General features: G+C 28.0%; 2 protein-coding genes across 3 annotated transcripts; one reads left to right on the top strand and one right to left on the bottom strand.

The window, feature by feature from the left end:
* Nucleotides 1-1,340: 1,340 nt before the first annotated feature.
* LOC119689096 (L-2-hydroxyglutarate dehydrogenase, mitochondrial) lies at nucleotides 1,341-5,972 on the top strand. Of its 2 annotated transcripts, none has more exons than XM_038103834.1 (5): nucleotides 1,341-1,502; nucleotides 1,566-2,001; nucleotides 2,055-2,568; nucleotides 4,274-4,623; nucleotides 4,774-5,972. In XM_038103834.1, the coding sequence occupies exons 2-5, from the start codon at nucleotides 1,889-1,891 to the stop codon at nucleotides 5,162-5,164; spliced, it is 1,368 nt and encodes a 455-aa protein (XP_037959762.1). In that variant the 5' UTR covers nucleotides 1,341-1,502; nucleotides 1,566-1,888; the 3' UTR covers nucleotides 5,165-5,972. The 2 variants fall into 2 exon arrangements, with proteins under 2 accessions (XP_037959762.1, XP_037959763.1); XM_038103835.1 differs by having other exon boundaries at nucleotides 1,806-2,001.
* Nucleotides 5,973-7,906: 1,934 nt separating this feature from the next.
* On the bottom strand, nucleotides 7,907-12,092 carry LOC119662401. Its single transcript, XM_038072006.1, has 4 exons — nucleotides 11,981-12,092; nucleotides 9,831-11,888; nucleotides 8,302-8,453; nucleotides 7,907-8,234 (listed from the first exon to the last, which is right to left on the bottom strand). The coding sequence occupies exons 1-4, from the start codon at nucleotides 12,036-12,038 to the stop codon at nucleotides 7,962-7,964; spliced, it is 2,541 nt and encodes an 846-aa protein (XP_037927934.1). The 5' UTR covers nucleotides 12,039-12,092; the 3' UTR covers nucleotides 7,907-7,961.
* Nucleotides 12,093-12,557: the final 465 nt, after the last annotated feature.

Below are 12,557 nucleotides of genomic sequence, written 5' to 3' on the forward strand. Positions count from 1 at the left end.
CCACCAGATTTAAAATATTTGTCCTATATTTTATATGCAAAATGCAAATAAACAAGCTATTTCATATGCGTAAATCAGCTTATACGTCTGAATACCTCTAATATTTATAAATATTGTGCAGGACGGTCAGACAGAAAAAAATTGTAAATATATTAAAGTTAAAAATACATATAAATATTAATATGTATATCAATTAGTTATGATACAGCGGATGCAACAACTTTTAATTTTGATCTATTCTTTAATATGTAATAATATGTACTTTATAATACCAAGTCTCAAAGAAAATAAAAATATTTCACTTCATTGGTAAGATGAAATCAAGAATACATTGTTAAAAAGAATTATATTAGGTACTTTCGACAGCTGGCAAGTGTAGCAAAAAACAGCAAATTGCTGGCCTATAGTTGCTTAAATATATGCAAAACAACAACACTAGTTTTTCTGCCTAAGCACCTAGTTGTAAAGTGGCCAAACACTTTTGCCACTAAAGAAATAAAGTGTTGCCAACCCAATAAGCGAACTATTGTGAATCCTCATTGGAAATTTCAACGAATATTCCAATCATATGTCAATTTCATGCATTCTTAACATTACCTTTAATTCATTTTAATTTTCAATTTTATATTAATTACAAAATGTAATTCACTTGCATTATGTGGCCATATGTAGGATTTGCTATTTGCCAAAGCATAATATTTGACAAATTGCAACAGTGACGCCAATGTCTCGCTTAACGCCTATAGGCCAGAAACTTGCTGTTTTAATCATATTGATTTTAATTATATATTCCATCGTTGAAATTTTTAAAAATTATTAATGGTATATGCCTAGAAGTTTGATTTTCTTTTATCTCACCAAAAATGTTATCGGTTTGATAATAAATTAATATCATAAAATAATATCTCATAAGCAGCGAAACGAGCCCGGTGATATGGTTTTAGGTTAATACGATAAGAATGTAATTAAACTAGTAATTTCTTGTATAAATAAATCATTTTTATTGTATATGAAATTGCTTATTTTTATGGGTGAAAAACATTTCAAAAAATTAATAACTTAAAATTAATATATAAATGTTTGTATATAAATCTGTGATATTTATAATTTTTTATTTAAAACTAAAATTAAACAATATATTTGCCTAATGAAATATAACCTGTAAAATCAGAACCAAAGAATATTTTTTTTAAGATTGTCTTTGCTTCAAACCAAAATTTCTTGCTATCAATAAATTTTTTTTGTTATTGTGAATTAACAATGGTTGTTTTTTTTGCAGATTTTTAATGTTTTTAAAATGCAAATTTGGTATAATTTTGCATAAATTAAGAGACAGGAATAATAGTGAATAATACTATTTTAGGTTAATTGTTCTCCATTAAGATTGGTTCTGTTAAAATAGTTTTATTGTTTTTAATTGAATAATTTATGCATTATTCAAAATGCACCGCAAAAAACGCTTAAAGTTTAACGCTTGGACATTGATGGTCTTTCAACCTATGGTTAGCATTTTGTGTTATTTAAACATCTATATAATAAATAAAAAAAAACAAAATTTATTACAGTATAATACACGCACTTTCTCTTTACATATGTACAATGATGTGTAAATACAATTAATTTCTCTCGCTGCTTCTTATGTTATCATGTTCTCAAATGCGGTTATCATCTTTGAATCAGCTGTTTTCCATTTTATTCATATTTGATTTGTGGCTATTAAAATTTTTTTCTTATTATGTCAATGTGCGGCGGTCTTAACTTTAATATAGTTTTGATAATTTGATTTTTTTCTTTTGTGCGTTAAGAACGAATCAAGGTCAAAGAAGGGAAAGCACAGTCAAAAGCGCTGCTAGACTAAAAGTGAAAGCAAAAAATATATATTATAAAAATGGCTCAATTGTTAAAACAAATTAAATCACCGTTAAGGAAGCAATTTCTAAATGGAGCAGCAGTAGTATGTCCAGCACAACTCAGCAGGTGGCAGCATATAAATGCACAAAAGTAATTAGAATAAATCTTTAAGTAACTTACATTAATTATGATTTTTATTACAGAGATTATGATTTGGTTGTTGTAGGCGGAGGAATAGTAGGTGTAGCTTCAGCAAGACAAATATTACTACGACATCCCACGCTAAAAATTGCGATACTAGAAAAAGAGCCGAAGTTAGCGACGCATCAGAGTGGACATAATTCTGGTGTTATACATGCTGGCATTTATTATAAACCGGGTACTTTAAAAGCGCGTCTGTGCGTGGAAGGCTTACATTTGGCATATAAATATTGTGACGAAAAAAAAATACCGTATAAAAAATGTGGCAAACTTATAGTAGCGACTGATGAACTTGAAGTTCAACGTCTGAATGATCTACATGAGCGTGGTATGAAAAATGAAGTACCGGATTTACAAATGATTGATGGTCCGAAGATTTCCGAAATTGAACCATTTTGCCGTGGTGTTAAGGCACTATGGAGTCCACATACAGGTATTGTAGATTGGGCACTTGTTACTGAATACTATGCGAAAGACTTTAAGGACGCCTCCGGAGATATATATTTAAATTTTAAGGTAACGAAATCAAAGTAACTAACATGTAAGCTTCATCAACTACTTCTTTATTGATTAACGTCTATATAATTGATTTAGCAATTCCTATGCATGACTACACTATACAAATACCATATGAAATTTTCAATGATTTCTTTTCATTTCTATTAGTTTCGAGTTAGGAAAATATTTTTGTCAATATTTTCTAAAATTTGTCTTTATTGTTATGCCACCAATTTTTTTTAATTTATTAAATATAGTTTTTTTTACTTTTGTTGTTGTTTCTCAAACGCTGCTAATCGCCTTCTTATCACTTTGTTATTGATTAAACATCATTTTCTCTTTAGCTCATACAAAGAGGCGATAATAATCTTTTATGTATTTAATACAAACATTAGCATCTACTTGACATAACAGCACTTAAACCTTTTAAAATATTCCTTGATGAGTAAACTTTTGTGTATGGCAAGCATTCGTCGTAAACATTGTTTGTTTGTTCATATAAAACCAAAAATTAATTAAGTAAATAAAGTCTTTCATTTGTTATTATTGAAACGTAGATACATGATCGCGTTTTTACATCCCACATAGTAGGTTACATCTCCTATGTACTTGTTCGTTATTATAGGCAAATCAGCTCAAAGCTGAACGAGATATGAAATAGCGGATATGTACGTGTTGGTTTGTATTTCTCCGAATAAGTTCAGTGTAAAGCGATGTACTAAACAGTTATAAATCATGTATAAGCACCTATATTCCCAATGTGAGGCTTAACTGCAGCTCTACTTTTTATGACGACACCAATCTGTTTATGTATATTCCTATTCATACATTAACTTTAGCTCCATTAATCTATAAGTCCGTTCCAACTAACTGGTCCAATTCTTTCAGCTAAACCTAGGTTATTTTTAAATAGGACCCCAACTATAGGATCCACACCTATATCTTATCTTGCTACTAATTTTCCCATGTAACTTAACTATCCTATATATTCATCATGTTATCTATTATAGTTGGATGCTCTTTATGTATTGTGGCGGTTGATAGTATCTTCAGATGTTACAACAACAACTAAGTATATTTAAAGTATATTTCGCAGGCTCATGGTTCCACTTTGTCCGTCGTGGAGTTATGGGTCTCTCTTGCAACCACAATAGCCCTATATTTTGCAAATTAAGCATTAAGAAGATGAATGTGGCAGCATTAAGAATCGCTAAATGGTCAGGTTCGCTGAAGAACAATAACTGTCTTACTTGTCGTTAATGCGATTCTATGAAACTTATTCCACTCCCCTCTCCTCCGATTTTTATTATTGTTACTTATTTTGTAACAAGTTTTTTTCAGACGAAAAAATCTTCATTTATATTTTGCACATTCATCTCTCGAAGTAAATTTCTCCACAAGTGATATACAGAACTGGTTTAAAGTAAAAAAAGTGTCTGCAGTTATTAGTATATACAAAGCAAATCAATTAAAATAAATTTATAAACTTTTTCTCAGACATTAATTAATATTGCAGAATATATAACATACAATATATATTCGCGCTTTTATTAAATGTTAATATGTAGTAGTAGCAGAAGCGAAGCTGCTAAATATATGGTATATTTCTTCATTTTAATAGAATTACTTGTCAATCAAGTTTCTACTATCTTTTTTATTAATGTGTACCTATCTATAGTTTATGTGATGACACAATTTTTTGGTTTGTTTTTTGTACACTTAGGTTGACAAGTTCACTGAAACTAAAGATGGTAATGCTTCCGATTATCCTGTCACGATATTAGGAAACAAACCACATCAAAAGATACGTACACGTAATGTTCTTACCTGCGGTGGTCTTCAATCTGATTTACTAGCAGAAAAAACTGGTTGCCCGCGTGCACCACGTATCGTGCCCTTCCGTGGTGAATATCTGCTGTTAGCGCCAGAGAAATGCCATATGGTACGTGGAAATATATATCCGGTACCAGATCCACGTTTTCCCTTCTTAGGTGTACATTTTACACCACGCATGGATGGAAGTGTTTGGTTAGGACCAAATGCTGTGCTCGCATTTAAACGTGAGGGATATAAGTAAGTAAAGTATAATTTTACTCAATGGTAAGCAAAAATTATCTGCAGAGGTTTTAAGGAATAATATAATTTTAAATTTGGGCCTTTTTATTTTATATTAAATTAGAGCAATATGGTATATAATTATTAATCTTAATTTATATTTGATAGATGGAGCGATGTCAATCCTGTTGAACTTTTTGATGCTCTACGTTATCCAGGTTTCGTTAAAATGGCTTCTAAGTATATATCATTTGGTTTAGGTGAAATGTCTAAGTCCGCATTTATACCGTTGCAAATGAAAGCCTTACAACGATATATACCAGAAATTACAGAATACGATGTTAGTCGTGGGCCAGCTGGTGTTCGAGCACAAGCCATGGATATGGATGGAAACTTAGTCGATGATTTCGTATTTGATCGTGGTGTTGGTTCGGGAGCCTTAGCTAAGCAAGTTCTACACTGCCGCAATGCGCCTTCTCCAGGTGCCACAAGCAGCTTGGCTATTGCAAAAATGGTGGCCGATACTGTTGAAGTAGAATTTAAAATTGGCAAAGTTTAATTAGAGTTTGGCTTTAGACTCTCTCTACACCGACGCATCAAACTAGTTTCATTTGTTTTAATGAGGGAAACTAGTTTCGAAACGCATTATTATAATATCGTGCAATATGTTTTTTAATTTGTATAGAATTTTTCTTTTCGTAATTAATGCACACTCCTTTTTATATGTTGTGAATGTATTTTCTGAGTTCTTATTTTAAAAGTTGCATATTTGCATTGCTATCTTTTCGATCTCAATGTATACGCAATAACCGATTTTTGAACTAGTTTAGTCGGTGTGAACATCACATTTCATTAAAACACTTTAAGCGAATATAAACGCGTTTAATGTGTTGGTGTGGACACAGCTTTAGTGTTTGTAATTTTCTATTTTCTACTTTTGTATAAAAAAATTATTTGTAATATTTTTTGTTTTTTTTTTTGCAAATGTATTTCACGAGTGCCTCCTTTAATGTGTTATTTTAGTTTAATTCGTACTGTTTAATTAGTTAATTTTAATGTTAAATTTTGTTAAAATAATTTGTTCTTTGATTTTGTCTGCACGCTTACATATATTGTTAATATGTAGTTGTGTGTTTGTTAAATTGTTTTTAATTCAGTTTTTGTTTTATTTTCTATCGCCAAAGACTTTGACTTTCATGTTTGATTTTTGTTATTTTGTATCTAACTTATTTTTATTAGTATTCCAAAATATTATTCGGATATAACTAAAAAAACGTGATACCAAACTTTCGAATAATATAATTAAGGTTTCAAAGGCTTCCAAAAAATACAATGTTTTGGAATAATAATAAAATTATAATGTTGATAAATATTTACAATTGTAAACTAAAACTTTAAAAACCAAAAACATATTTGCTGAAATTAAACTTAAATAAATAAAAACATTTTATTTTTATCAAAAAAGCATTTTTCAAAAAACTATTTAAGGGATAAAATCAATCTCAAGTAATGAGCTCGTCTGCCGAGTAGCCTTAACTTAGATTATATTCAATTGAAATCCTATTCATTCATAATCCATTATTGTTTCTGAATCCAATCCTACAATCCCCTCCCCTTTCTTTACGCAATCATGTACTAACCTGTAATAATTACAAATCTTTGTAATCCCATTAATGTTATGTGCCTTATAGATCTCTACGGGCTAGTAGAAAAACAACTACGGTAACATAATAACAGTACAAAGTGGCAACAACAAAATTTTCAAGTTAAATGCGATAGTATAAACATTCTGTAAGATAATTGATGTAAAATTAATGAAATCCCAAATGTAACATATTTGCTAAAATGATAAACATACATGTGTTTTGGCACTGTTTTCAAAATAATATATTTACAAAGTAAAAATGTTAGGTAAATATCTTAAAATTAAATCCTCAGATTACACAATAGATAAAGGCCCGAATATATGAGATATTTTCGAAAGTAAGCAGGGCTTTTTAAATAGGTATGTAGAGAAGTCATTGATTGGTTATTATAAGCATTGGTAAATTATAACCTTTTCGGAAAAATGCATGTGCTTATTAAAGATAAGCGTTTTATCAGTCAAAAGGCTAATTCTTCTAAAACACTTACTGAGTCAAAAAGAGGCTATTGAAAAGGATAAATCGGTGTTACGACCAAAAAAAAATTTTCTTTGTTCAAAACAAAGGAAAAAAAATACTTCTAAACCAAAAAGGATATCGAATACAAAAAAAGGTTCGATTATATAGTATAAAATAATATCTTTAGGCACATGACTCATACGATTTGTAAAAATTGCTATTGTGTATATACTTATACAATGGTAGTAAAATTAAATTTACTTTGAATTTCATGAATTCTTAAATATAATTTAAATATTTTTTAAATTTTATTTATGTATTCATAATACATTTTTATTTTATAAGGAATTTATTAAGTTTTACACTTGAGTGATTTATTATAAATTATTATGCTATTAAAAGAAATTATTAATTATTATGAATATTTTTAAATTTTATATTTTTATATTCTAATGGATTAATTTAATTTTACTTTGAATTCCACGAATTCTTTAATGTAATTTAAATATTTTTAAATTTTATTTATGTATTCATAATACATTTTTATTTTATAATGGATTTATTAAGTTTTACACTTGAGTGATTTATTATAAATTATTATGCTATTAAAAGAAATTATTAAATATTATGAATATTTTTAAATTTTATATTTTTATATTATAATGGATTAATTTAATTTTACTTTGAATTCTACGAATTCTTTAATGTAATTTAAATATTTTTAAATTTTATTTATGTATTCATAATATATTTTTAATTTATAATGGATTTATTTAGTTTTACTCTTGAGTGATCTGTTTGTTCTCTGTGATTTTGTTTTTATTTTTAAATAATTATTATTATTATGTTATTTAAAAAATATTTTTTTTTTTAATTTAAAGAATCTTTTAAATATTATGAAAATTTTTTTATATGTATATATATATAAATGTTTGAATTTGAAACATATTTGCTTTATAATGGATTATTAAGTTGTATTCAAAATTTTATACGTAAAAAATTTGTAATTATATTTATCCAAAGTTAATTTAAACAATGTAGTTTTATGTTATATAATCACCAAGAATGGATTAATTTTACTCATGGTGAACCGCCCATGAGTTTTTAAATTATATATATTATTAAAAGAAATAGTTGCAGAATTTAAAATTGATCAAAATTGATAAAATTGATATATTATTAAAAGAAATAGTTGCAGAATTTAAAATTGATCAAATGATTATTTGACCATCTAATACTTTATCTTTAAGTTGATTACTTTTTCTTATTGTATTTAGCAAAACTGTCCATAACTTCATTGGTATTTTTGTGTAAAATGTTGTTGCATATATTGCCAAGTTCAATGAATTCATCAACTTTGGTTAAAAGTGTTCCAGTAACCAACTCGATTACTGGCATAATATCTTCATTGGAATGTGGCATGTGTTGTACTGCGTATAACATTTTACTGAGAGTTTCAAGGGCTGCACATTTAACTCTGCCATCTATAACATCGTCATATACATCTTTAATAATGATTGCTAAAAACTAAAAGAAGCAAGAAAAATAAATACTTAAATATGAATTTAAAAAAGAAATAATTTATATACATTACCTTATGATAATAATCATCTATTATATACGTGATTATAGGGTATATGCGTCCGAGAAAATAATAACTTTGGACGCGATTGATTTCATTAGAAGGTTTTAAAACATCAAGGAAGGTATCAAGAATAAAAGTCCGTTCTTTATAGCAAAGTGAACCTAAAAAAAAATAATGAGATAATACGTTTACCATTTATTTCTTTTATTTACATATATATATATATTAAATATCTTAAAATTTTATAGGTATAGGTTTTAAAACTATATTTAGTGGTAAAAAGTATTGTATTTACTGGATATTGCTATTATTATTATTATCTGTGCCGTTGTACTATATTTGGAAGAGAACTACTTGGTTCTGCATACTTGGTGGAAACACTGCAACAAAAATTGTGATAACAACTTTCTCGTAAGCTCGTTTGCGTAAATCCGATTACTCTTAAGTCAGTGCTATGTGAACTGACTTAACAAATGAAACACACAATATAGCATATTGACAATACGCACGATAATAGCATTAAGCTGAATTGGATCAAATAAAATATATGAAATATATGATAATATGAATAAAATATATATAAATATAAAATACAAATTATTTAATATCTCTAAAATTTTTATTTTAAAAATTGGAGAACAACATACAATATTAAAAACCAAGACTATCTTACTAAAATCGAGGCGATAAGTCAACATAGAAACTTAAAATGGGAAATCTTACTAAAGTAGTTATATAAACATAGCCTTAAATGCATTTTGCGCTATATTTTAAAAAAAACATACAAAGATTGAAATAAAATATTATTACCAAAAAGCTAAAGCATTTCGATTTTTTTATAAGGTATAAAAACGGTATATTGCAGCGACAATCAGCTGTTTTCTTTAAGGCTCAGTCAACACTTGCAATGATGCCACTTTACGCAACAAATAGTACTCATACGCGTAGGTTGACCAAATGTTTTCATATATAAATTAAATACGAGAGCTATTAAATACATGTTACTATTCAGTATACAGTTATATATTTTGTGGAGTCATGTTTCCATTATAGTAAAGCTATTATTGTCAAGCTCATTGTCACTCAATAGGTCTGTTCCACGTGATACTCGTAGAAAAATTCAAGTAAAACACAAGTTAAAAACAAACTAAGAGCGTAACATAAATAAAGTTCCAAATTACGCTCTTTACACGGTTTTTCATGGAACAGCTTTGTATAAAGTCTGGTGAGAAAAATTTACATTCAAACCAAAACAAATGATTCACACATCAACACAAATTTTACTTGAAATAAAATGTACGAGTAAAGTCTGTGTAGCATTTTCAAATTTCGACAGGGATGTTACGCTATCTCAGATGCTCTTATTTACTCGAAAATTTAATAATGGGACGCACTTGTGTATACACGCATACACAGTGTTACTCAAACTTACTACGAGTAACTCGTGGAACAGACTTAATATCTTAATTTTTATTTATACCATACACTTTCTAAAGTTATATACAATTTATTAAAATATTTTTTTCAATTCAACTTACCCATTTGCTCACAAAGTTTTACTAATATGTTTCCCACAATCGGGTTATAATCCAACTTGTAATGTTTGCATACAAAATAAATTGAATTAATAAGTGCTAATTTGTCGAGTGTAACCAACAACTCTACTGCATATGATACCGTGCGCAAATCAAAACTTTTATTGGATGAGAATGCTATAAAAACTAATTCCTTTTCAAAAGGTGCTGCAGTCATAATTTTATCTTCCAAAACGTATTTAACATATATTAGATTTTTTGACTTTAAATCTACTACATTGCCCTCCAGAAGCTCTTCCAACAATTTAACATCTTCGGAACCAATAAATTGATCCTTTTTGTCAATCATATACATTATAGATTCAATGAGTCTAATAATATCATGCTCTAAACACATTGTTTTTAATCTCTTCATACGTATTTTAATTATATCAAATGTTTGGACAGTTGGTGCGACTTTCACAGCCTCTCCAATTATGGTCAAAATTGCACGGATTATGACTGAAAATTTTGAAATGGCGCGGATGTATTTATCATCTAAGATATTAAAAATATCTTTTGCAAATTCATTACATTTTTTATTTAATATCAATTTTATTGGTGGTAATTTTAAAATAAATTCTACGCATCCTGCTAAAGTTGCAGGGAAGTTGACATTAATTTTTGGCATTTTAACAATTTTCTGATATTCATCGCTCTTTAAAATGTGAAACACTCCAATCAATACATTATAGATGACCTTAAAATTAGATGCAATTTCAAGCACTTCCATCAGTATATGTGGAAACTGGTACTTATCTTTATTCATTAACAATGCCAAAATTATTTTGTTAACATTAGGTTGTGATTGGTTATATAAGTATTTCGTTATTACATTTGCTAATTTTATTTTATCATCAATATTTTCATCGCTCATTGCACTAAATAAACTCAAAAACATAATAACGTATTTTAAATCACCATCCTCCGAAATATAATTTACTAAATATCCAGAGAGATAATTAAACAAAGTTAAATCAGCAGAAAACTCTTCAGTGATCATCTTTGTTTCACTCACATCTATAAGGTCAATCATGTTTTTTCCGATTTCATAAATTTGTCCAAGTATAAAAATCTTATTTTTACTACTTCTTTCAATAAATGCTTTAATTATATCTACACTTAAGTAGAATTTAATATCATAAATTTCGGAACTCAAACAAAATTTAAGGTATTTTAGTATAAATGGAAACACTCGAGGAAAAAACTCTTTATCTTCTGTATCAAACTTCTGTGTGACGTTAGATATTGTATCTATATGATCCTTCATTAATGTGCCATTAATTTTAATAAGATCTACAATGTATGCCAGAAATGAGCCAATAAAATTTATATAGCCTCCTTCCAACATAAGGACTTCCATCAATTTTTTGGAAATTGTTTTTTTAATAGTGACAGACAACTTTTTTTTACGCCACAAGTCTACAAGGCAATCCATGAAGTTCTCTTTAGAAATTTTACACCAAATGTTCATAATCGACACATCAATATATTTTATATCATTGGCGCTTAAGATCATTTGTTTTCCATCATTTGCTATCAGTAAGCCAAACAGAAGACTAGTATAATTAAACACAACTTTTTTCATTGAATTGTTTACATGACACACGTGTATAACTAATATTTTTCGCAAAAAATGCGTGACTACGAATAAAAAATTATAATCTGGCGGTGCATCATCTTTGAACTCTCCAAGTAATTTCTTAATATTTGGCAAGAGTGCTAAATCATTTAACTCATAAATAGCTGCGATTAAGTCATGTACTTTCATAAGACCATCAGTGTCATTCCCATCAAAAAGCGGTAATTTTACAAAATTTATTATGACATACATAAGATTGATTAAATATTCTGTGCGTTCACTTTTTTCAAGTGAAAAATTTTTACCTACAATACGTTTTATCCCCAAATCTTTAAAAATTAGAGTAAGAATATTTTCCCATTCATAATTGAGAACAGTTAGAAGCAATTTTTGGTTTTTTTTCAACCGTCTTTCTAATTCGACCTCCGTTTCGTTATCAACTAAAAAGGTAATTAATAATTTTAATAAGTATATGTAACATGAATTTCAAAATTATTATATTTATTCTTATATATAATAGCAAATCACTTACATTCAGCATTTGAAAACTCCAAGCTTCTGACCAAACGTTGAAAATTCAATGATTCCATCTCGACAAAATTACGCGCTATATTCAAATGAAGTTATTTATCAGTGTCGTAAAAATTTACCCTAATAAACTTAAGAAAAACATGTAGTAGATTAGTGATGATAAGGGTTGCAAGGTAGTTTTTTTTATACTTTTTACGTACTTTTAGGTTATACGGCTGCGGTTATATTGCATGCAAATTTTGTCTTGCATATTCGTACGAACAAATCAAATGCATGTAATCATATGCAAGTAATTACAGTTGTTGAAAACTATTCGCGCGACGTCTTGTCTTTATCATGCGAATATTTAATTAAACAAAATATTTTGTTTGAAATTCATGCGCATTAAAAGTAGATTAAACCAATAATCGATATTAAAGTACTAATCTCGTTGTTTAATCTCAGATTTTCCATACAAAAGTTAATCTTGTTCTGATCGAGAATAATTTTAAATCTCATTCGAAATGATGATTATTTTTCTGTGCAACTCTGCAAATGTCTTCATATCGTAGCTTTTTACAATCTTACGAATTGGAAAA

The sequence above is a fragment of the Teleopsis dalmanni genome, chromosome X (assembly GCF_002237135.1).
Source record: "Teleopsis dalmanni isolate 2A chromosome X, ASM223713v2, whole genome shotgun sequence".
NCBI classification, from domain to species: domain Eukaryota; kingdom Metazoa; phylum Arthropoda; class Insecta; order Diptera; family Diopsidae; genus Teleopsis; species Teleopsis dalmanni.